This window comes from Arachis stenosperma, chromosome 6, assembly GCF_014773155.1.
Source record: "Arachis stenosperma cultivar V10309 chromosome 6, arast.V10309.gnm1.PFL2, whole genome shotgun sequence".
In the NCBI taxonomy this organism is placed as follows: domain Eukaryota; kingdom Viridiplantae; phylum Streptophyta; class Magnoliopsida; order Fabales; family Fabaceae; genus Arachis; species Arachis stenosperma.
This window is the reverse complement of record NC_080382.1, coordinates 7205519-7232525: the sequence shown is the minus strand read 5'-3', so window position 1 is coordinate 7232525 and position 27007 is coordinate 7205519. Positions and strand designations below refer to the sequence as shown.

Sequence of the window (27007 nt, the reverse complement as noted above, 5' to 3'; positions counted from 1 at the left end):
TGAGTATTTTTTCCTTCCTCTTTGCCGACCTGTATCTCCTCAGTTTTTCCTCCCGGTTGTGGTCGCAGCTCTTCTCTGACCCTTGCACCACTGAGCTCTATTGTGTGAACTTCTCTGCCCTTTCCTCTCAGATTTAGGCTTTCATTGTAGCATTTCCTTGCCAACTTTTGATCTCCCCTTACCGTTGCTATCCCCGCTGAAGTCGGGAATTTCATGCAAAGGTGGGGTGTGGATACCACTGCTCCGAGTCAATTAAGAGTAGCTCTGCCGATTAAAGCGTTATATGCTGACCCCACATCGATGACTATGAAGTCTATACTCAGAGTCTTTGATTTTTCCCCCTTTCCAAAAGTGGTGTGGAGGGGCAAAAATCCCAGTGGTTTTATTGGCGTGTCCCCTAATCCGTATAAGGTGTCGGGGTAGGCTCTTAATTCTTTCTCATCCAACCCTAGTTTGTCAAAAGCGGGCTTAAAAAGGATGTCCGCTGAGTTTCCTTGGTCTACTAGGGTTCTGTAGAGATGGGCATTTGCTAGGATCATAGTTATTACTACTGGATCATCGTGTCCAGGGATTATTCCTTGCCCATCTTCTTTTGTGAATGAAATGGTAGGGAGGTCGGATGACTCCTCTCCGACCTGGTAGACTCTTTTGAGATGTCTTTTGCGAGAGGATTTGGTGAGTCCCCCTCCCGCGAACCCTCCTGAGATCATATGGATATGTCTCACCGGAGTCTGCGGTGGTGGGTCTCTTTTATCCATATCATATCGCTTTCTCTTTCCATGACTGTCCGACCTTTCTATGAGATACCTGTCAAGTCGACCTTCTCTAGCCAGCTTTTCTATCACATTTTTAAGGTCGTAGCAGTCATTTGTGGAGTGACCATATATTTTATGGTACTCACAGTAGTCGCTACGGCTCCCCCCTTTTTTATTTTTAATGGGTCTAGGGGGCGGCAGCCTTTCAGTATTACAAATCTCTCTGTATACATCCACTATAGAAACTTTCAGAGGAGTATAAGAGTGATATTTTCTTGGCCTCTCGAGACCGAGTTCTTCCTTTTTCTTGGTTTCCCTCTCCCTCACTTTTGTTGAGGGAGGGTGCCGAGGTCGCCAACTCAAGTCTCTCAGCTTAGCATTTTCCTCCATATTGATGTACTTTTCAGCTCTTTCCTGTACATCACTTAGAGAGACGGGGTGTCTTTTAGATATGGACTGTGAGAAGGGACCTTCTCTAAGTCCATTGACTAATCCCATTATGACTGCCTCCGTGGGCAGGTTCTGAATCTCTAAACATGCTTTGTTGAACCTTTCCATATAGGCTCGTAAGGGTTCTCCGACCTCCTGTTTTATTCCCAGGAGGCTCGGTGCATGTTTCACTTTGTCTTTCTGGATAGAGAACCTCATCAGAAACTTCCTTGAGAGGCCTTCAAAACTGGTGATCGACCTCGGGGGGAGGCTGTCGAACCACTTCATCGCTGCTTTCGGTAGAGTGGTCGAGAAAGCTTTGCATCGCGTAGCGTCGGAAGCATCAGCTAGGTACATCCGACTTTTGAAGTTGCTTAAGTGATGCTTCGGATCCGTGGTTCCATCGTAGAGGTCCATATCGGGGCTTTTGAAGTTCCTCGGAACTTTTGCCCTCATTATGTCCTCACTGAAAGGATCCTCCCCTCCTAGGGGCGGTTCTTCTTGCTCGTCACGGGAGTTCCGGCCTTTGAGGGAGGATTCTAACTTTAAGAGTTTTCTTTCTAACTCTTTTCATCGTTACATCTCCTCTTTTAGGTTCTTTTCGGTCTCCTTTTGTCGCTCCCGTTCTTGTTCTAACTGTTCCAGGCGACTGTGGACTAATCCCATGAGTGCAGTTGCATGGGATGGTCCCTCTTTCTCTAATTCGCGCCCTTCTGAAGAGTTTACCTTCGGATTTTTTACTCCGGAGGTACCTTCCCTGTGTTGATCATTGGTTCCCTGGTGGAGGGTCAAGTCTGCATCGTTATTACCTGTGTCCAGATTCTCTTGTTCAGAATCTGACTCCGCATGACCCTCTTCGGGGGATCTGTCTGCCATCACTGGTTGATCTCTCGGGTCCCCGACAACGGCGCCAATGTTACGGTGGGTAACCGGAGATTGATGGGCTGGATGGCGTTGGTTGGCCCAAACGTATGAAAGAGGAGGCTTTCAAGTGGGTCTGCAACTCGGGGGGCCTCCGTCTGACTTGTGCTCGTGAAGGAATGGGGGGTGGTACCTGCAAAGACACTCCGATGCCTAAGTCAGCAAGGGTGTTAGCAGATTTAGAATGTATTGGGACTTAGAGATACCTGAGGGGTGTCAGCGTATTTATAGTGGTGAACCAATAACCACCGTTGGAGTAGTGCCACCTTTTTAGGGTGTTAACAGTCCCTTTATCTTAGGGAGGTTAAGATATGGCTCTGTGAAGTAGTTAGAGAGATTCTTGGGGCAGTTACTCATTTGAATAAGTGTTTATCTGCCAGCTGACCCTCGTACCCGACTTCTTTAGAGCGAGTCGTGGTGAGTACCGACTTCATAAGTCGAAGATTGGTACTGGGTGAGGCCCAACCCTTTGGATTAGACCTTTTGCTTGATCCTGTGCCTTTATTATTGGGCCAGGGTATTAACAAGTCCCATATTATTTGGAATAATGAATTATGTGTTATGTATTAGTCCCACATCATCCAAGTTATGAAGGTTTTTCCTTCTCCTACTAGTATAAATAACTCATGTATCTTATATTTATGAAACAGAATTGAAGTTTAATTTTTAATATGAAATAAGTTGTGTGTTTATTTTCTTCTAGGTTATTTGAGAGTAAGAGGTGCATCTTTGGCTTAGCCAACTCACCATAGTAGGATTATTAATCTCGCCAAGATTGGTGGCCCAAGCGACGTCCCGGCGTCAAGTATTGTTTTGGTCTCTTGAGGGTTAGAATCAAAACCGTCTCCAATGTAATTTTTGATTTAGAATCATCCTTAACGTTTGTTTTCGCATTAAAATTGTCTTTTTTAATAAAAATTTTTATTTTACTATTAAATTACCCCTATCTTAATAAAAAAATTATAAAATTTTAAAAAAGAAAAAGACCCGAAGGGGAGGGGAGAAAGCCCGTCGTGAATCCTAGTGTCGTCGCCGCCACCTTTGGGTCCTTCTTCGCCACCAAGTACGAGCTAGCGAAAGAGGAAATCCGAGAAAGAGAGAGCGTCGGTGGAGGGGAGGAGGCCGCTGCCATAGCTGCCGTCACCATCACGCCACTTGCATCATTTCCGGTCCGCCCACGAGCCACCGCCAGAACCGCGAACAGAGGAAGACGTCGCCACCGTTCATGCATACTTCTGCCGCCGTGGAGTGCGTCACCGGGAAGGGAAGCCTGACGCGAGGAGGGCGGCGCGCGAAGGAGAGAGAGAGAGATCTGAGGCTGAGTTGGGTTCCTACCACCGCCGATCTACCAGTCGCCGGCGTTCCGTCACCCACGAGCTGCCGGTGGTTCTGTTTCGGCTTCTGCATCTGCTTCTTCTTCTGTATCTGTATTTTCTTTTGCTTTTGCATTTGCTTTTACTTTATTTATGCTTCTGTTTTTTATTCTGATTTTGTGTGTTGATTTTGTTGTTGTTGATTCTAAATTTGATGTTGTTGAATTAGGTACTCGTTGAATTTGATGTTGTTTTTGCTTTTAAATTTGATTCTGATTCTGATTATTAGTATTTGATGAGAGTAAGAGAGGTGGTGGTGGTGGTGGAGTAAAGGAGGTATTGGTAGTGGTAGGGGTGGCGAGCGGGGAAGTCCGCCCCGTCCCGCCCCGCCAGAAGCCCCCCTTTGGCGGGCTGGCCCGCCCCATCCCGCTAGTAAGGCGGTTCTAGAATCCTAGCCCGCCCCGCCTAACTGCGGGCTGGCGGGCTAAGTCCGCCAAAGCTCCTCTTTTTTTTTTTTTTACTATTAACTACTAAGTAATGTATATAATTTCACAACCATATTAATAGATTTATAATTTCTAATGGCATAAAAAATTATATTTTTTATATTCACAAACATTAAAGTCTTTGTAATTATAAATATCTAATAAATATAATTATAAACTAAATTTTCATTCAAAATATAAGTATAAATATTCTCTCCAAAGCAAAATAAACATAATCCAAAACATAATTATAAATATTGTCTCCAAAATAATATAAACATAATTCAAAACACTCAATTTTTATCTTTATACTCTTGTAAGTTAGGTTGTGGGAAGTTAGGTTTTGGCAATAAAATTACAAAAATATCCCCTTACTAAAAAAAAAAACCTTAGCCCGGCAGAAAAGTCCGCTCCGCTCCGCAAAAGCCCGCCAAAGCCCGCGGTTTAAACGGTGCGGACTAGGCGGGCTTTTGCTATTTGGCGGTCCCGATTTTCTAGCCCAGCCCGCCTTTTTTAGCGGGTTACGCGGGCCGGCCCGGCGGGTTTAGACCCGTTTGTCACCCCTAAGTAGTGGTAAAGGTATTGGTAGTGATAAAGAGTATTTTTGTCTGTAAAAAGTTAAAATGATGATTTTAATATGAAAAAAAAAACATTAAAAATAATTCTAAATAAAAAATTATGTTAGAGATAGTTTCAATTCTAACTCTCAATATTAAAGACCAAAACAATACTTATTCCGATATAAAACTAACTTAACAACATTGTTGAGAGAGAGAGAACAGGAGAGACAAGTCTATATAGTTGATTCTCTAGCTCCATGCTCGTCGTTACTTGTTTCTAATAGTAGAAGAACTTCGATGTTCTAGGTTACGCGTGGACAAGACAAGAGGCACTAAATTAGAGATGTTGTATGTATTAGGTATAATGCAAATTTGTTATGTTGTGTATGATGAGGTGAAATTATATTGGATTGGATTAAACGTGAGATACGAGATAATTTGTTAACAAAGATTAGTGGTTATTTATAAATCAAAAATGCTATTTGTAAATTAAAATTAGTTATTAAAATTAGTTATTAATGTATTTGTGTATAAATATATATGTGATTTAATTTATTTTTAATGTGTATTTATATTTTAATATGTATTTTATATTGATAGCTAATTTTAGTGGCTAATTTTAATGTACATATAATATAATCTTTTATAAATAAAATAGAAAACATTTAAAATTCAAGTAGATAGTTGAAAATCATTATTATTGTTATTATTATTATTATTATTATTATTATTTTATTTTTTTATTTTTTTTATCTCATTTCGTATTTTTTAACAATACAATTTATGATGGATGAAAATTTTATTGGATATGTTATATATTAAAAGTTTAAGTATTTTGTTGGTCTTTATAGTTTTATCAAATTTTTAATTAGATTTTTATATTTTTTTTCTTTTAATTAGATTCTTACATTACTTTTAATTTTATAATTAGATCTTTTTTAGTGTAAAAAATATTAGAATTAATTAAAAATTTTTCCACAAATTGAAGGTATCTACAATTAAGAACCTAACCAAATATTTAACTACATAATTTTTTGAGAAAAATATTCGATTAATTTTAACATTTTTGACATAAAAATACTTAATTACAAACTTAAAAATAATGTAAGAACTCAATTAAAAATATATATATAAAAATCTTATTAAAAATTTAATAAAATTATAGAGATTAACAGAATAATTAAACATATAGTAAATTCAAATAGTAAATTATGAAACCACGTCATAATAATGTTGTTTAAGTAACTAGATATTCACATTCATATTGTGTCCAAATTTCCAAAAAATAAACTAATATAATCTAATTATTTAAGTAAAACGCAAGAACTTATTTTTTTCTCTCTCGTAAAAGAAGCACATTGCAACCTAGAAGACTGATATCGTCTCAGTCTTGGTAGCGGTGGCTCTCGTTAGAAATGGCAACACCATCCGAATTCACGAGTATTCTTTTCAACTCTACTTGTTCGGAGTGGATAATTATTCGTTCCGCATTGAGGCAGATTTTTACCAGAGCAGGTTCTTAGGCGGGGAGGGTCGTGGTCAAGTTTAAGTAGTGCTCGCCCCTACCCGCCCGGTGTATATATAATATATATAATATGTGTAATATATGTAAAATAATTAATAAAATGATTAATAATATTGTATTATATTTACATTTTTACTTTAATTTATATTATATATGTGATGATGGTTATATAAATTTTAAAATTTAATTTTATTTATTGAATTTTAATAACTATAGGGGCAAGTAAGGACGAGGCGGGTACCCAAAGGAGTGAGACGGATTCTATACTTCTATGCAAATTATTGTAGGATGAAGTAGAGTCGGATAGAGCAAAAACCTACCCCTACTCGCCCGATTGTCACCCCTAGCTCTGGCTCTCCTCAAATCCTCTTCTTCCCCTCTCTCTCTTTCTTTCTACTCGCTCATCCGCCGGTTCACACTTATCTTTTCACCCGTATGCTGTTTGCCTCAAAATTCCACCACCACTATTACTCTTGCCATCTCTCTTACCTGGTCCTACTTTCTTATCATCACTACTCTCACTCCCATCACTTCATCAGCATCAACTCTTCCTATCACTATTGTCACCACCTCTTTCTTTTAGATATCACCATTGTCGTTCCAACTGCTTCTCTATTTTTCTCCTCTCATCGTCCTTCAAACCACGATCTCTCCAATCACCTCTTTATACCATTACTACCTCTTCAAGTTCTATTTATTTGGTTGTTACTAGTTTTGTTTTGTTTTATTTTTGTTCTAGTTTAAAATAACTTTTTTTAGAGTATTTTTCCTTTTTGTGGTGATAATTATTTTTATGCGTGTCTTAATTTTGGTAATTTGGTTTGTTTAGTTTGGGAGAAACATTTTACGAGAAAATTTTTTATTCGTAGAAATTTTATGCATATTTAAAAAGTATTTTAATTTATTTGAAAAAGAAGATATCATATTCTATTATAGTGTAATACGTTCCTATTGAATTAGAAACGCAGTAAACTTAGATTTGTCTCTATTTTCTACTATTTAAGATTCTATAAAACCGAACATTGTGCCTCTTATCAGGTAATAATTTATTGGAACAAATATTTATCTTTTTCATTAGATATAAATTTTATGCTATTTCTGATTTTTAAATGTTGCTTGATTTTTCTATGAATGAAAGATTTACTTTTTAAAAGAAATTGAGATAGTTATTCTAAAATATATTTTTTACTTCTTTTTTAATTAAAGTAGTTAATACAGTCATTTTTAAAACTAATAGTATATTATATATTATATATAAAGGTAAAATATATTTTTTCTTTTTAAATTTTGTTAAAAATTTTTAAAATATTCTTAAGTTTATTTTATTTTAATTTATTTAAAAAAATTATTTATATTAAATATATTTCTTATGACTAATTTTTTAAAAAATTAGAATAAATTTAGTAACAATTTCACAAAAACAATCTTTATTATAAACAAATTAAACATAGTTGTTATATATCATTACTAAATAGTTGTTATATATTATTTCAAAAATATATTTAATATAAATAAAAAATTTTAAAAATAAAATAAAATTTAATTTTTTTCAAAATATTTATATAAATTTAAAAAATAAAAAATATACTTTACCCAATATATAATTAACTTCTTTACTTCTTTGTAGTTTACTCGTCACTCTAAAATCGTATTTAAAATTAAAAGCAGGATGATGAAGGTTCTTAATATGTGGCTGGACTCGCAATCACACTTAATATTATATTATACTTGCTTTGACATGATTTTGTTTAGTTTAACTGAATTGTGTGGCTGCTATTATCTCTTTAAATCAGTTCATTACTAAACTTTTTTAAGGATTAGCTAGTATCATTTTGGTTCTGTTTTGCAAAGTGAATGATTAAACTCAACGTCCACTTGCATTGTATGACAAAACGAGTGGAAGAATGTACCTACATAAATTAAATTAAATTAAATTAAGGGTAAAGTATCGTTTTTTTTCTCAACGTTTGGGGTAAGTTTTATTTGTGTTTCTAACGTTTAAATCGTGATATTTGTATCCTTAACGTTTATAAAAGTGATTCAATGTTATCCTACTATTAATTATACTAACAAATCAGATTATATTTTTCAATTATTCTTACTTGAATGTATTCATTCTCAATTAAGTTTTACTTAGATGTGTTCGATTTTAATATTATACCCACTATTTGTATTTAGATTCAATTATATCCCTAAAAAAGTGAATTATGTAAATATTGTAGTAATTAATTTCAATTTTTGATGAGCTATTTTTCGGAGTGGATCATTGATTCTATTCTAACTTTAAGAAGTGACTTTTAAAACTCAAATCAAAGCATTCATGATGTGTAATTAACGACAGGATAACATTAAATCACTTTTACAAACGTTAGAAATACAAATAAGACAATTTAAACATTACGAACACAAATAGAATTTACCCCTTGGTAACAAAAACGATTATTTACTCTTAAATTAAATACATTTGGATGGTCTAGTTAGATTTTACGACAAGAAATCAAAAGAATAAGTGATCCACGTGCTTCAGAGTTTGGCTTTAGTTTTTGTAAATTGTAAGTGGTTTGATGAGAAGTATAAAATAGAAAAAATGAAAAAGGACACGAAAAAAAAAAAGAGAGCAACCAAAGTAATGTTCTTCAATCTTCACACCTAAACCCTAAATATTATTGAAGTAGGAAAATTATAAATCTAAAATTTGTGTTTGAATAATTGATTTTTTTTCAAAAAAAAAAGATATGTGATAAATATAATTATTTAGCCAAGGACATATTTTAAATTTATAAATTGGATTATAATTTTACAAAAATCATACAAATAATTTATTTTATTGAATATATAGATATTTATGAGTGATTTTAATAATTTAATTGGAAATGATATATACGGTAGTGATGTCCCCTCAGTGTGGTCTCTGGAACCTTGAAGCTTCAATCTTCAACCTCGAAATCAATCTCTGTGGACGTGATCTCTCCGATTCGACAGAGTTAACCAGCTATGGACGCAGAATCGTCATGGAGCGCACGTCTCTCCTCTGCCTCAAAACGCTATCACGCCGCTCTTCATTCCCGATCAGGTACCTCTCTCTCTCTCTCTCTCTCTAGTCAATACCACCCCCAAATTAATTAATTAAATTAATTGATTAATTAGTTGCGACAAAGATCCTAGCTTTAGAGCATTGGCATCGTTGCCAACATCCGGTGTTCCTTTTATGTGTTATTTTTCTAATTTAGTGCACAAAAATTAAGAACATACATAGAAATTGTTCTTAAACTGAACATCACTGTTGTGCTAGAAAGTTGCTTCTATTGTAGCTGCTGCTGCTGCTGCCACTGAATTCGTCATCAGAACGATGATTTTATCTAATTCTACTGTCCACTACTTGAAATGATAAGCCAAACTTGTTGTTTGGTGTCCCATTTTCCATGGAAGATAGAATAAATGGGATTGCTGATCTCAAATATCTTTGTCAGCTGGACCAGTCATATAAAAGTTTGACAGTGAAGAATTTTAAAATTATATGGCATGACTTTACTCAAACATATTATTATTGCTACTATGATATTATCTTTTTGTGAATCATAACTCATAAGATTCTCTACAAACCCCTCCCCGAGAAAGCGCACCCTCTTTCAACTTTGGCCTTTTCTTTTGTTTTATGTTGTTTGCTTGTTTATGCACTGATTTATATGAGATTGTGTAAATGTAGATATGTTCTTGGGTTTTGACGAGAATGATGGGGATGATGATGTAAGGGAGGAGTTTCTATGCCCATTCTGTTCTGAGTATTTTGATATTGTTGGATTATGCTGCCACATTGATGAAGAGCATCCCGTTGAAGCCAAAAATGGGGTATGACTATTCCATTTGCCATTCAACAAATTTTCTAGTGTATGTGATCTAGTTGCTGCTCAATTAGGGCTTGGCCTTAAAAAAGTGCTGGTTATCTTAGTTTGTCCTTTGCATCTTGCAGAGGCCCTTAGAAATCTATGCCTAGTTGGAAGTTTTAGTTGAGAATATACTAGGATGATTTTATAGATATTCCAGATTAGTAACATTGAGAATATTTTTCCTTCCTTCCCCTCTTTCTACTTTATCAGGAGTGTTAGTTTAGTCTCTTTTTTTTTTTTTTTTCCCCGTTAGGAGGGGGATTTGATCTCTGGAAATTCCAATTCCAATTCAATTTTTGGCATCTCTTATGCAGGTTTGTCCAGTTTGCACATTGAGGGTGGGGGTGGACATGGTTGCACACATAACCCTACAACATGGAAACATACTTAAGATATCCTTTTCACTTGTGTTTAATATTTATTTGCCCATTTTTTTCAAATAGTATTTATATTAAACATCCACTTAATGCAGGTTTGACTTTTCAGCTTTCAGTACATTATTCGAAATTTAGCATTAAGTAAAATCTCTTTAAATAACCGCATTTCTGCTGTGCCTTTTTTTTTTTTGTTTGAAAGAGTATACTTTTGCAAAGATCGATCCCCATTATTTTAGCTGGTAGCCAAGTACACAAGTTTCTAAACCAATGCTGATTCAACATTTCTGCTTAATGCATTTGCAATTTACTAATGTGTGAATGCTTAGTTAGTAATCTTAATGCTTATTGAACATAGGGGTGTCAATAGGCAGGGTAGGGTAGGGTTTGGATCCAACTCTAACTCTACCCGCAGGTTGAGATTTTTATATAAACTCAACCATACCCTACCCATAGGTTGAGAATATCCCAACTCTAACCCTACCCGTTCTTAACTTGCGGGTACTCGATCCTACCCATGAGTTATCAAAAAGATGTAACATTATTATATAACTTGATGATAATTTAAAATAGAACTGATTTTTATGTTAAAAAAAAAACGTATTAAATTATCAATTAATAATCTCTTAGTGGCTAAGGATCTTTTGCATTTAGTGATAGGTATTTGGCTCAGCATCCACATGAAACATATATATATATATATATATATATATATATATATATATGGGGTACGGGTTGGTCAGTTAAGGTTGAAGCTCAACCCGTACCCTACCCTACCCGTTGCGGATCGGGTTGGGTACCCTCAGTTAGGGTGCATGTTGCCACCCCTAACTGAGCATTTGTCTAAACCCTAACTGACCAACCCGCACCCTACCCTACCCGTTGCGGATCGGGTTGGGTACCCTCAGTTAGGGTGCATGTTGCCACCCCGAACTGAGCATTTGTGCTTATTAGATGCATATCTTTAGCCAAGGTCGATTTTTTCCAGTTTAATTACACTTTCTCATGCTATTGCATTATAGCATTGTGCCTTTATTATTACAAGGATGGTATTTTGTATATGATGTGTTGATTCCTTAGCCAGTAAATACATGCAGCGCAAGAGGAAATCACGCAAAGGTGGATCCTATTCGACACTCTCTTTATTGAGGAAAGAGCTACGAGAAGGAAATTTACAAACCCTTTTTGGTGGATCCTCATGTATAGTTTCCTCATCCAATGCCGCACCAGATCCATTGTTGTCATCATTTATATTGCCTGTAGCCGAAGACCTTTCCAGTTCACAACCTCACTTATCTACTGACACAAGGCCATCCAAGAAAAGTTCAGATGACGAAAAACAGTATGTCTTTCATTCATCCTCTCTTCAGTGAAATCCAGTTGTGCTAGTTTGCTTCTATAAGCAATTGGGTTCCTATTTGTACAGTTTTTGGTTAAGGGCATATCTTCTAACAGCAATACTACAATTCGTGCAAGTTCAACCTGTTTTCTGGTATAGTCTAGTTTTTAACTTGTCTGATTGTTTCTGTTCAGATATGTGAAGCCAAGTACCTTATCAGACAAGGATAAGGAAGAGAAAGCGAAACGGTGCACCTTTGTTCAAGGGTTGTTGCTTTCAACCATTCTTGATGACAAGTTATGAGGAAAATTCATCTCCAAGGAGTGCTGCTGGCTTTAAGTTCACTTATTCTGATGTTGTCAATGTATTTTATCAGAGTGAAATAAGATGCAGAAAATGAATGTAATTTATGTCATATGTGTGAGCTGTGATTTCAGTTCAAATGTTTCGTTGTTTCCTTTGATTTTCAGATCATAAAAGCTTTAATGAAATATATGAAGTTCCTTTGATTTTTGTTTTTTACTTATTATATTTGCATTTAAGGACGGACCATGGAAGACAGGTCCTTATTTCCTTTTTTCGCGGGGTGCACATTTTGTTGTGGTTGATTGTTGGGAGTTGATGATTTGAGAGCGATCCCTCTGGAGGCATGGTGGCCATAATCATGAGGATGGTGGTTGTTCTTGGTGCTGCCAAAGCAACAATTCTAGTTATACTGACAAGCTGCTTCTTCCTTCATACGCTGAATCAAAGAAAGGGAAAACGAGAAGAGGAGAATTGAAGTGGGATTTCTTAAAATGTGGTGTCTCTTATGCCATATAGACACTTACGATATCATTAACTTCAAAGAGATCATGGTGGCTTATTTTGTCGAACAAAAGGCTATTCTGCCAAAAACTGTAATTTATTTTTCATAAAGAGCCGAAATTAGTTATTTAGTCATTAAATCATAACATCAGGTTATGCCCAAGCTGCTTATGAACCTCTGTTGCTTTTCTCATTACTTTAGGATTGATAGTCCCCACGTTATATCCAAAATGGAGCTTGTAGACTAATAAAATGAAAGGTTTACTATCCTTGATTCCTTGCATCATATATATATATATATATATATATATATATATATATAGCTTGAAATAGTTTGACATGAATACATGATCCACGGACAATAGGAAGTTATTGATTTAAGGATAGTTAACCTTCACTTTGTTTTACTTCTTTAGAGAATGTACAACCACCGTAAGTCCGTAACCCAATAAAAATTGTTGGTCCAATTACTATCACACTGGTCCAACTTAACAAATTACATTTTGGAACAATGCATTGATAGGGGGTTTCTGTTCAAAGTTAGTGAATCATATTCATGTATGGGTATAAACAAATAAATGAGTGATTATTGACTCCTAACAAAATGGTGTGCCTCCGGACACAATTTAAGAATAACATTACGCCTAGAGACCTAATCGTAACCACTGTGAGGACATTCTTCTGTCCAAAATATTTTTTACCACATTTTTTACAAAAGAATCAAAGCAAGTTGAGCAGCAACCTCTTATCAAACTAGTTTGTCCACCTGCCATTAGTTCAATGTGGGGGCAGACATCTGGTGCGGGCACAGACCGAACCTCACTCTTCTTGTGCTCAAGACCACATGCAGCTAGTACGGTGTGTTTAGAACTCCTTGCAACGTCCTTGAGAGTATTATGCCCTGAATCAAGAATTTGGTGGCATGAACAAAAAGCAAAACAGAACCATGATACAATTTCTTTGTAATCAGAAATCACGATGGAAACGTGTTCCAAAGATTGAAAAAGGGTTGATAAACACACGTGCCTCAATGAAGGTTCTATGCTTACCTAAATCAACATCTCGAGATAAGCTCCACAGGTGTCTTTTAACCATAGACTTCAACTGCTGCTTTATTGTTTCGAAGTTACTCTCTTCTTTGATAGCAACGGGTAAGCTATTGTCAGTGACCACGTCTATGCTGTTGTTGAACGGATAAACTTGTTCATAACGAGATACGGAAGGTGTTGTTGCCACAAGTACGGGCAATAGCACACCGTGCATAGATCTGTTGGCAAGCATAGCTGAATCCTGAACCACTGGTCTTCTAGCATTGCCAATTCTCGTTGAGGAGGGGTCTGCATTCTGCATTGATGGAGACATATTGTTGCATAATCTCTCGTCTAAGAATGGGAGGTACGATGTTCCCGCATCCTGTGCCCTTGTATGCTGTGTTGCATTTGTTTCCCTGCCTTGATCGGTTTGAGAGTTATACAAGTTACTTGTTGAATTGGTAGCTGAAGTACCATTGGTTCTGCCAGATACCGAACGTAGCTGGTGAATCTGTCGGAGTATCCAGCGCCTTTCTGATAAAGTCGGTGCCCCTCCTCCAGGTCCTGGAGAAGCTAGTTCAACACTTCTACCAGAAACTCTAGCAGATGAAATATGCCCAAATCCTTGACTAAAAGATGCCCGGGGTGAAGATATCATGTTGAGGTCTATACTTTCTCGTTCATTAAGAACAATTGATGGTCTAACAGGCAAGTTTTGAGTTGGGACATTTGGATCAATCAGACGTTCTTGAACTTGAGAGCTTGAAGATGCCAAAGCATCCGGTCTGCAACCATCACAATACCAATTACCTTCAGGTACTTCCCGACCCAAACCAACACAATATGTGTGTGCAGGGGAATCACAGATATCACATAGTAACATGAGGGCATCATCTCCACCTTGATGGCACTCTGAACAAATAACATCCTCATATGGATCAATATAGCTCCTGAGTTCTTCTTCGGTGGGCTGGTAAACCTATATGACACATCAAAACATTTGAACCAGACCTATAATATAACAAGTGCAAAACCAAAAAGCAGGAAATCAAAAGTACAAGCACAATTTAAGTACCTGGTCGCGTTCAGGCACTTCTACTACCACTTCTCTAAAATCAACTCCTGCAGTTGATCTGGCAGGCTTAGTAATTGTTCTGAATCTCTGCTTACACAAAGGACACCGAGTTTCCACTTTTGCCCACTCCACAATGCAGGTAAAGCAAAAGTAGTGAGTACAACAATTTAGAATTCCTCTTATTTTTCTTTTATTTTCCTCAGACAAACAAATTCCGCACACCTGCTTTCCCAACTCATTTTTTAAATCCTCTACCTTTTCCTTACCCTTTCTTCCTTGAGATTCATCTATCTTTTCCTTACCCTTTCGACCATGAGGCTTCCTTAGTTGGTGTCGATCTTCATGTAACTCAATCTCTTCATTTTTGGTTAAATGGGAAGAACTCCTCAAATTCCTTCTAGAGCTTTGACACAATTCTTGGGCTTCTCGGACCTGTTCTCTTTCTTCTTCGGAGATAGTAAACTCGAAATCAGATGAACCAGAAGAGGCACCATATGCATCGGAATTGGAATCCTCGGGTAAAAGCATTCTCCTTGGCCTACCCAATTCTTTCCTCCTTTTTGTCCTGCTGGCTGGGCCATTATCAATAAAATCATCCACATCATCACATCTTACTTTCCTCTTTAACCCTCTATTCCTTCTTTTCTTTTTCAAGGGTTTATTTGAAGCTCTAGATTTCTTCCTCTTTCGATGTTTGGTAGAAGTCACGGAAACCTTTCTCTTCAAAATCTTCTTGCGCACTTTCATGTTGTTATTTTTCTTCTTTCTTCCCCTTGATTCTTCTTCCTCTACTAAGTAATCTCCTTCCTCTAGTGAAAATTCCTCATCATCATCTTCAAAATCAAAGTCCTCATCGTCGTCGTCATCGCCATTGTCCTCCTCATAATCATCATATTTGAAATCCTCATCTTCATCCTCATCATCCTCACCCTCCTTCTCCCTACTTCCACCTCCACATCCATCTCCATCCCCATCCCCATCCCCATCCCCATCCCCATCTTCTACTTTTACTTGTTCTTGTTCTTGTTCTTCTTGTGCTTCTTGATCTTCATGTTTTGCATATGCAATCCTTCCCCTCTTTCGTCTGCTTTTACTTGCATTTTTCTGTCGGCCACAAACACCATTCCTGGCCTCTGATCTATTGAATTTCTTCACTTGTTGAATTCCATCATCTTCTTCCTCCTCGTCTATAAAAGCATCATAACTCTCCTCTGTTGCACATCCATCTAGAGAGGAGCTATATTCGTCCGGACAATCGGACACTTCTTCATCTTCGTCTGAAACCACATAATCTTCATCGGAATCATCGGAACCACCTTCCTTTGACCGAGCCCTATTCCTAAAGCTGCTTTTGCCACTAATTTTTCCTCCCCTTACCATCTGTTTTTCCACACCAAAAAGAAAAAACCAAAACTATTTTTAAAAACCTAATAAAGTGTATAAACAATGAAAATTCCTCAAAACAACAGGAACGAAAGAAATCAGTAATCACATCAAATTAAGTCATCAATATTTTGTACGGGTTGCGGTTTCGTGGATTTACCCTTGATGGCGGCTTCACAGGCAAAAACGCAACACAGAGGTGGGGTTCATGGTGGTCGCAGCTTGAAGGGCAAAGTACGCGTGGAATCGGCGGCAAAATCAAACGCACCTGACAGATTGGCAGATAGTAGTTGAGATTCGCAGCGGCCGGGAGTGCAGGTGTCTCCGATTCGCGTCAAGCGGTGGTCTCCTTTGATTCGCGTCGTGGCGTCGTGCGGTGGTCTCCTTCGATTCGCCTCCTTCGCAGCGGTCGAAGACGGAGATCGATAGAAGGAGTGGCAGCGGAGGAATTTAGATCGGTTATAAGAGACGGCGACGGTGCGGCGAGGGGTATAGAAGGGAGAGGGATCTGAACCCTAGGTGAGGGATGAGGGTGAAGATGATGCAAAAATTGGGCATCAAAACTCAAATGTGAATAGAGAAAAGTCAGAGAAGGGGTCGGGTTTTCAGAAATAATAAACTATATATATTTTGTACACGGGTCACCGGGTGGACTTTTTTCATGCCCGATATCTAACCCAGATAAAGTTACAGATATTCCCTTATGCTTGTGCCGCTTCAACTTGAAGTGACCAAATCCGAACCGTTATTCAGCCATTGGATCGGATCAGCCCTTTATGGATGTGGGTCGGGTAATCGTGTTGCCATTTTAACCCACGTTTAGTAATTGACTCATGCATATCTCATGTAAGATTAGGAATTTGGATTCTATGCTTTTTTATTTTTCCGGTTTTTTATACTTTTAGGATTTCATGTTTGACTGGTACTTTCTTTTTTTTTTTTTGCATTAGTTACTTGAATATCTCTTATAGTTGATAATTATTACAATATTAATATATTTAATTAAACTATTTAGCATTAAGCCATTAACAAATATTTTTATGCGAATAGTCATATTTTTTTAAATACTTCTTATGAGTAGTTCCTAATTTTACTATATTTAGTTAAAAATTAATTATAGTATACAACAAATAAATACACACAAACATAATATATTAATTTAAACTATTCCAAAAATAAATGTGATTTATGTAGGCTTATAAAAATTAATTTTTAAAAAATAACTTTTTAAAGTTATAGTATCTGTATTTGATAAATTAAATTAAAAATAATTTTTAATAAATATAAATAACAACAAATATGTTTTATAAAATAGTTTTTAAAATTTAAAAATACTATAATAGATATTAATGTAAGAATTAAATTTAGATATTGTGCTTATTTGGATGTTTGATAAAAAAAGTTTCAATAAATTTTTTTTTTGTGTATTTGATAATTTTTTTGTAGTAAACGTAAAAGTACTAAAAAAATTTAAAAAAATATATTTTTTGAGAAGTTATAATTTACATCTTTTTAAAAAAAAATTTTAAAAAGATTTTTCACATAATAAATAAACAAAAAATAATTTTATATTGTTATACCTAAAAATAATTGAAAATAAAAATATCTTTTTACATAAGATATCCAAACATAAAATTACTTTTACTTTTCTATAAGATCTTTTAAAAAAAATAACTCGAAAAAATCTTTTCTTAAAAACTCACCCAAACAATCCCATTAATTAATATATGAGGTTATATTAGACTTTTTAATTTTGATAAACACAATTCAACTTTAAAAAATAGAGTAAAGTATCGTTTTTGTCCCTAACGTTTGGGTTAAGTTCTATTTGTGTCCCTAACATTTAAATTGTCCTATTTGTATTTCTAGCATTTGTAAAAGTGACTTAATGTTATCCTGCCATCAATTACACATCATGAACTTTAGTTTGAGTTTTAAAAATCTCTTGTTAAAGTTAGAATATAAATGTTTGGGACAGAATCAATGATCCACTCCAAAAAATAACTCATCAAAAGTTGAAACTAATTTCTGCAACATTTACATAATTTACTTTTTTAGGGATATAATTAAACCTAAATACAAATAGTGGGTATAATATTAAAATCGAACACATCCAAGTGAGACCTAATTGAAAATGAATACATCCAAATAAGAATAATTGAAAAATACAATTTGAGTTTAATTTTTTAATTGACGATAGAATAATACTAAATCACTTTTCTAAACGTTAAGGACACAAATATAACTTATCCCAAACGTTAAAGACAAAAAATAATACTTTACTCTTAAAAATACTCTATTAGATATTTTTAAAAATACCCATAAATTTAAAAAGCTGCAACTATAAGCTTATGAACTTTTTTATTTACTAAAGGTAAAACGACATTTTTAAAAAGTTTTACCTAATTAAGTCGTAATATGTTAAATTTTTTAGAAAAAAAAAAAGGATTATAGAATTAATAATAACATCTTTTTATGTTTGACATTTGGTATATATAGATTCAGAACTTGAGTAATAAGCTTGTTAAAAGAAGTTAATATAGAAATTTTCCAAAATTTTAAGTAATTCCTTGCATGATAATTGTAAAAGAAAGTAGCAAAAATTATAAAAGGCTTGGATGAAAAGTGAAGCAAAGAGAAACTTTTCTTGTGTTATATGTTTTACAATTAATAATTTTATAAAATAGAACCATATAAAATTAAGATAGACGAATGAAGTAGGACTTTGCCGAATGGCAAAACAATTTCTAAGCGTTCACACTCCTTGTTTGTAGCTTTCTCCATGTCTACCTAATTAAGCTGGACGGCTTAGGGTTTTTCCACCATGTGCTTTCTTTCCTAATGCTCTTATTTTAATAAATATAGTTTCATTGAGATTAAATGAATACCTATGCAATTCTATAGCTTATAGCTTATAAATTACATAAAGTGTATCTGTATTTCAATTTTATATACCATACTCACTTAGTCACTTTTGATGTAGCTCCTAGCTAGGAGAGAACAAAATCCTCACATTTATTTATTAATTCATAACCATAATAGGTCTTTTCTTATGAAATTGTATTAGGTTACCATATCCCCTTAATAAAATGATGCATTGATGTAATGACGTGAGCGGCAGGCAGCTCTGGTTACCATATATATATATAGAGGGCCGAAAACTTAAAACATCCTCAGCTAAAAGAACCCTTAAGAAACCGAGACATATCTAAGAATTGGAAACCATTGCTGCCGTCAAGTCCTTCTTTTGTCAAGACATTTGCTGCCTTATTTCCCCTCCTTATAGGTGTGCATGCATTTTATGTTCCATGTTCTGTTGGTTAGGTTTAAAATTCTTCTCACCAAGACTTTGGGGGTGTATATATGTTTGCTTTATTTCTATCTTGATCACTTCAATTACTGCCTGGGAGTCAGATTTTATTATCATTCTTCTTAATCCCAGATTCCAAGCCATATTCATACCACATATTTATTATAGACAAAAGTATTGTGTGTAGTGTGTTTATTGGTCAGAGGGACCATGTTTACTGGTCGACGAATATAGAAATTACTAAGTCACAAGACATCAAAATAGTGCATTCGACTCTCTACTATGCACAGACTAATAGCCAAGTCAAAGCCATTAATAAAATTCTGATAAGTTTGATAAAAAAAACATATTGGGAGACAAGCTTAAAATTGAAATACTACACTAAGTCAAGTATTATGAATTTATAAATGTTTTCTAAGAGAATCAATTAAATCGACACATTTTGAGTTAGTGTATAATCATAGAGTTGTATTGTCACTTGAAATAAATTTGTAAAATATAAGGGTGGCCACACATAATGATTTGTCAATCGAACAATATTGGTCAAGTATAATTGATAAATTAGATGAGTTAGACCAATAAATTTGACTCATGGCATTAGATAGAATGATAAAACAGAAATAGATGATATCTAAGTCATACAATCAAAAAGTGAAAGACAAAATATCTGCAGTTAGTGACTTAGTATTGAAATTAATACTTTCAACTGAGTAAATCAAAGGTAAATGGTCTCTTTTACGGGAAGGACCCTTTAAAAATAAAAAAAGTTTTCGATAGCAATGCGTATGAATAAGAGATACAAATAGCAGCCGAAGCATACATGTAAATGATAAGTATCTCAAAAAATATCATTGTCACTAAAACAAAGTCAGTCGAGAATACCAAACAAAATAAGTGCAAAAGAGAGTTAGAGCAAGCTCATAAACATGAGTTCAAATCCTCTTGACGTTGATCTAGGCTTGAGGACTCTTGCGCTACTTTTTGGACATTGGTGGCTCGAGTGACTGCTTCGACTAAAGCACCCTGACTCGACAATTTGGAAGCATGAGCCTTTTTAATCATTTATAGTCGAAGAGAGAGCACATTATTGGTGGATGCGACTTCATTTTTTCCTGATTTTAGATCAATCAATTCTTTCTCTAAGACTGCAATCCTTGTCATCATTTGTCGTTCTTTTGTTCGACCTTCTGACAAAACCTCAGTGACTTGAGACTTAGCCTTGTCATATTTTTTCAGCTGAGTATTACAGTCGGTTAAAGTCTTAATTGACTTATTCAGTTCTTGGTTAGCATTATGAATTTTGGAAAGGTAGGAGGAGACGACTTCAATAAATGAGCTAAGAGATGAATGCATGTCGAAAGAAATACGTTGATTGAGAAAAGCAAGCATATCAGTAAGTTGAGCCTTTAGGACAATATTTTCATCGATATCCTCAATGAAAATATTCAAACAATCAAGAACAATATTGATTCTATCGACAACTTGAGGATCTGGACCCGTGAGCACATGGGAAGTAACTTCTTCTATAACTTCTTATTCTTTGGTCAACGACTTCTCAACTTGAGGGACAACAGCGCTCAACTCTGGACCAGAAGACATCCCTATAGTTTCTTCAAAGGAATAAACCTGTCTAGTTTCAGATAAGATATTTTTCAGGTTAAAGTCGATGTCATCGAAATTCAAATCTCCAACTTTTAGAGAAGAAACGTTAAAAGATGATTTAGTGTCTTGATCGACGAATTTTTATGTCAACAGTACGAGAATAATGTTTTTGTCGACGAATTTCTGTGTCAAACGTCCAGGAACAATAATGGTAGTTGCAGCAATTGACCCTGGTCCATATATAGTTCCAGATTCTTGGTGAATTTTAGCACCACTAGAAAGAGGCATATAATGAATATGAAGAGATCAAAGATAATGGTCATGTGGCAATTGAAAGGAACTTAGTATTGAAAATCTAAAACAAAAGAAGTACCAAAGGAGAAGATTTTGAAATATGAGATGTTGTTGTCAATAATAGATAGATTCTGCTTCAAAGTCGGAACAGGAGTAGTAAGACTAACAGTTTGGGTAGTTTGAATTGGCTGAAGAAATTCTGTTTCAGTATGAACTATCTGATCCACTTCTCGGTTAGAGGGATCATTGATATTAGCAACTTGAGAGGAAGTCCCTTTCTAGGATTTCTTCAACTACAAAATATTAGAAAAAAAATAAAAATTGCAAGTACAAGGTGAAAGCAGTTGCGACAGATAGTATTGAGTATATAATTTTGAGGAGGTTGCAGGTCAAACTTTTTGAATCTTTGGTGGTCCAGCTTCCGTCAGAATATCAATAGGACCATACTTCTTTGAGGAAAGGGTCGCACCACTCGACCTTTCTTTTCTTTGACCTCTCCTTTGCTTGGTCTTTTTCTTAGGTGTCCTCATCAGTATCCCAGATTTTCTCAACTAGTTGTAAGTCAGCAGCAACTTGAGTGATGGTTGTTTGTTGAATAATTGAATAAATCAAGTAAGTTGGGTCAAGTATTATAAATGATGCTTAAAAAAGTATGAAATACTTAAAGAGAAATTAAAGATTTCTTTTAAATTCTCACTTTTAGTATTTTTTTTTATGTTATCTTCACAATAGAAAATATCATATTAGAGAGGATTTGGATGAGAAATGTACCGTGAGCAGAAAAATACTTTAACTGCTACTCATGAAAATCAGGAGTCAACAAGAAATAACGACTGATATTTAGATACTGTTATTGAGTCGACATTCTTTGGTGATTTATCTCTAACATCTTATCAAATTCTTTTGTCTTCGATACCTCATAGTGAATCATTTGGGCCTTAGAGTCGAGAGACAGCAGAAAAGGTAAGACTTGGGCTAAGTCAAATTGTTGGGCTACATACTGGGAAAAATAAATGACTAGTTTCTTTTTAAGAGCCTAAGTTGACTCATGAGGTAGTCCAACAAGGAGAATTTGAGGAGTATGCTATTCAAGGAGTGTTCTATTTTAAATAATATGTAACTGTCCTTTCAAATTTTAAGAATTTGAAAAGGTTGCACATGCCCGGCATTAAAACTTGTATTTTTTAATAAATAACAAGTTTTAAAGGGGCAATTTATTGGTACGAAAATTAAATTTTTTTCGACAAGAGGGAGCTTCGACTGCTAATAGTTTCGACTACAGAAGCGGTGTTTCAACCACAGAAACAAAAACAGGTAAGATGAAGTCGAAGAAAGATAGTACAAAGAGCGTCAAAGTCGAAAGGTAGTTATTGCCTTTCCTTGAACATCAAGGCTTGTTACTCGACCTTTAAGCTGAAGTGGAGAACATGGGTACAAAATTTTAGGAGCAAGTTAAAAAAAACGTGGGACTTGAAGATCAAGAAAGACGTGGGTGTCAAAACTTGAGGAACAAGATTCTTTATGGCTAAGGCAAGATCATGGCTAAGAAAAATGAAGAAGTAAGATAGTTGACAACATGCTCCATAACAAGTCCATCTGCATAGTCTATAAATAATAGAAACTTAGAAAAGTTATGGGATTTTTTCAAAAACACTAGATCATCATAGATTATGAAGTACATGTAGATATGAGTATCGGAATTCCACTTTTATTTACTTTCCTTTAATTTTTTTCTGTTTTTTTTTTATTTATTTTCTTCACGTATTTTATTTTTTACTTTTGTTCTTCAAGTAATTTGTTTTTTTTTCAATTACTATTTTAAAGCTCCAATTATTTTATTGCAATTCTTTATTATTTGTCACAATTCAAACATTTCAAACATTTTGATATGAACGTTAAATAATTTTCAGGTCGAGCCCACTCTTATTTAGATGAGTCGTATCTATTTTTTGATATTTGAGATATTGATACAAGTTTGATTCGACATTTTGTTAAGATTACTAAAAATTAAGTGAAATAACTAAAAATAAATGTTTGTTGAGTTTAAATTTTAAATATTTTTTATTTGAATTTTAAATATTTTTATTTTAAGAATTTTAGATTTTTTTTAATGTTAAATGTTGATTCACAATATTAACTATGCAATCTTAACTTTTTAAGATTTTTTTATTTTAGTACTTATTATTTTGTGTCACCAGCATTAATGATAAACGACAAACAACAAATGAATAACGAATAGCAAACACCAAACAATGTTACCTTCTGGTCTCGTCTCTTTTCTTCTCATCTCAAATAATGATTAGAGTTTTGAAAGAAAAGAAAATAAAAAATTATAATATTATCTAATGAAATATGAATTATAATATTAAATTAGATATGTAATCATTACAACATAATATTATCTAACAAATACTTAAAAATAAGAATCGCAAAATAAGTGTAACTATATATTATATTTGAGGTATTGTTAGTTGATTATCAAATTTAAAGCTGTCTTTTATGTAATAATGAAAAAGTATAGATAGATAGTGAAAATACTAAATAATATTAATAGGTATGTAGATAATTATATTTATTATTTTTAATTAGATGGTTATTTTTTTTTATTCGATTTATTCATGCACAATAATGATTGAATGTTCAATTTACTAGGTGTATAAATGATTATCCTAATTCTTAATGTTAAGATTTAGGAGGTAATTTGAAGGTGGAGTGTTTTTTTATTTTATTAGGTCAATTTTAAAGTTTATTATTCATATTATTTACAAAAGTCATTGTCTATTTAGTAAAACCTAATAATATTAGAGACCAGCAAATTTTATAATTTATACTCATTAATTAGCCATTATTAATATTGACGAGTTTGGAAAATTCTAATTTAATTTTGATGATGAACAAACATTATTAAAATAATTAATTACAAAATTATCAATTTTAATCTTCAAAGCTATATTTGCTGATTAATAATTTTGTTATTTTGCAGGATATGTATATTGGGCTAAAAGAAAAATTTATAAGCCCAATGTGAAGTTAAAATTCAACTTTGAGAAAGCATGGAGGTTATGGCTACACACCGAAGAAAAAGAGAAGAAGAAGCACGCCTAAAGACCATCACAATGATGGCAAGAAAACATAACAAAATAAAAGTATGTTGTGGCTGAGATTTTCACCAAAAGTGGTAAGATTTGGTGAGGTAATCTCGAGCTCTTCATACCCAAAAAGAAAGAAGAAGATTCGGCCAGCAAGTAGGAGATCTTTGGAGGCATGGCTTGTCTCTGATTCTGCTCAACCACCACAGGAAGTAGCTAGAGTGGTAAAGTGATGGAAGAGGCAGAGATTGGAGCAGATGAAGCTATTATCATCATGAAGCATCAAGGGCCAGAAATTCATCTTGGAGAGCAAGCCAAGGATGGAGCGCTCGGATTGATGAAGAGTGATGACCAAGGAAGAACTAGAGGTACTTGCATGTTGGGTTTTGCATGAGTTACCTCTTCTCTCTCTATGGCCGAACCGGTTCTGTTTTGAAGGAAAGGAAGTTAAGCTTGGTTTTGTTTCAACTGTGAAGGCTTCTCTTCTCTATAAAAGGGGTGAACAGTCACGGTTTGATTCAAGGAGAAAGTGTGAGAGTGCGAGGCACAGTGTTCTCAGAGCTTCCTGAGCTAACATATTTCTCTTCTCCTTCAATGTATTTCATTTTGTAATTTTTCTGTTTAATTTTGTCATGTATTGAGTCTCATTGAAAAAAGGCAAACAGTGAGGTTTGTATGAAAAAGCAATAGAGCGGAAAAAGACAGAGAGTACAAATTAAAAGAAAAAGCCATAGATGTCTTAGAGTTCCTTTACTCATCTATGTTGTGTTTCATGATTCTGTGGGAATCTCTTTGTAAGTTGGGTTAGCACTTTACAATTTGTAATCTGGATGATTATAGTGAAATTCCATCATTGTTGTGATGGAGACTGGATGTAGACTGCATTGCACTTAACAGCTGAATCAGGATATATCTGGGTGTAATCTTCTTTTTCTACTACTCCATTTTTGTTTCTGCTGTACAGGAGCTAAAATAAAAAATATCTCATGTTAAGTGACGAGACAAAAACAAAAAGTCTCGTGACTAGGGACGAGACAAAAATAAAAAAGTCTTCTCAAAGACCAAAAAGTGTATTCAAGAAAAATGGGACTAAGATTCAACCCTCCTTCTCTTAGCCACTGAAACCATCAAATATTTTTAATAATATAAAATTTTATTCAATAATATAAAATTATTTACTCTTCTTTTATTAATTAAATATTTATCAAATTTTAATAAAAATGATGCACTTGCACTTTTTCTTATCTATTTCCTCCATGTTTATATTATACTTTATACTCTCATTATTTGCATCATGAATAAGCACGGCCTTCCATATAAAGTATAGGCTAGAAAAACATTTCAGGAGAACAGTTTTTAATAATTTTGATAATTATTTAATTAATATAAATATTAAATTATATTATTAAATAATTTTATTAATTTATATATATAAATTTTAATAAATATAAATATATATTTTTTATGTAATAATTAAATACTAATTTAAAATAATAATATTTATTAGTTATATAATATTATTAATATAATATAAAATAAACAAATATTCAAATTGTATGATAAAGGCGTATTAACAGTGAATTGAAAATTTTAACCTCTAAGTATAAAAATAAAGGAAAACAGACTAAAGCAAATATCAAAACACAATAATAGTATTAATGTCTGGTGTAATTTTTAAAATTAAATTGTGATTTTTTAAGTAGTTATTTAAGAAGTTATAGAGAAGTTAAAAAAATGATTTCTCTCATAATACTACTACTTTTTATCATATTTTTATAAAATAAGTACTTTTAGAATTAAAAATTCAAATACAAAATAACTTATTTATAAACTATTTTTAATATAGTCATTTATTATTTAAATTATTTTTTCAAAAGGGATTTAATTAAGTTATTTACTGAGACCCATAATCTAGTTTCAATATAACTTAATAATAAGAAATAAAAATTTAAAAACATCATTTAATTTAAATTAATTTAATTTCGCTTCAATTTAGAAGCATCGTCCTTAAAAGAGAGAAAATAAATACCAAATAATTTATTATTACAGAGAGAAAAGAAACAGGGTGGGACTAAGAAAAATAAGAAAAAAGTAAAATAAAAAAGGAGAGTATAGAGTTTGCTTTTACTTTTACCCAGCCGTTAAATATAAAACATGCATTAAGGGACAAAGCGATAGGCTCGGAACCAGGTTCGGTTTTGGCTTTTCTACGTGAACAATATTATTAGGCAGCAAACTAAAAGGGACAGAGAAGAGAATAGAATAAAATAGAAGAAACAAGAAAGCGAGAGAAAGGACCAACAATCAATAATCCAAACCCCATTTTCCTTTCTTCTCGCTTTCTTAAATTCTTTCTCATTCCCCTCTCTGCAATACATATTCATTATTCTTTCATTCTTTCATTTGTTTATTCATTCATTCATTCATTATTAGTTGTTTCTTTTTGTTTTGTTTTTTCATTCCTAACTCTCTGAATTTTGCTATTTTTCTCCGAAAAGCTAAAGCTTGTTTCCTCTTGCATTGTCTTTGTTTTGATCCACGTATATTATTTTTGAATTCATTGCTGGCTCTCCCAGCGGTTTTTGGATTCTTTTTTTCATTTTTCCTGTTTGAGTTTATAATCCGAGGCATAGTTATTATGACGACGGAGGAAGCTGTGCCATTCAATACTGTATCCGTTGTGGAAGACATTCTTCAGCAGCGCGGCGGCCACTTCGACGGCAAGTTGGCGTCACGGCGAGACGAAGAAGCATGTATATATCATAATATCCCCTGCCTCTCATTTCCTTCTTCTTTTTAACATGAAAACACGTGCATGCATGTGAGAT

At 34.1% G+C, this 27007-nt stretch overlaps 2 protein-coding genes across 2 annotated transcripts; one reads left to right on the top strand and one right to left on the bottom strand.

The window, feature by feature from the left end:
• The first annotated feature begins 8837 nt into the window (after positions 1-8837).
• LOC130935883 (protein DEHYDRATION-INDUCED 19 homolog 3-like) lies at positions 8838-12097 on the top strand. The gene is made up of 5 exons (XM_057865794.1): positions 8838-9061; positions 9695-9837; positions 10190-10269; positions 11343-11591; positions 11783-12097. Exons 1-5 carry the CDS (start codon positions 8983-8985, stop codon positions 11889-11891), a joined length of 660 nt encoding a protein of 219 aa, XP_057721777.1. The 5' UTR covers positions 8838-8982; the 3' UTR covers positions 11892-12097.
• An 825-nt stretch (positions 12098-12922) lies between these two features.
• Positions 12923-16473, bottom strand: LOC130935882 (uncharacterized). Its single transcript, XM_057865792.1, has 4 exons — positions 16045-16473; positions 14502-15881; positions 13445-14405; positions 12923-13296 (listed from the first exon to the last, which is right to left on the bottom strand). The coding sequence occupies exons 2-4, from the start codon at positions 15879-15881 to the stop codon at positions 13040-13042; spliced, it is 2598 nt and encodes an 865-aa protein (XP_057721775.1). The 5' UTR covers positions 16045-16473; the 3' UTR covers positions 12923-13039.
• Positions 16474-27007: the final 10534 nt, after the last annotated feature.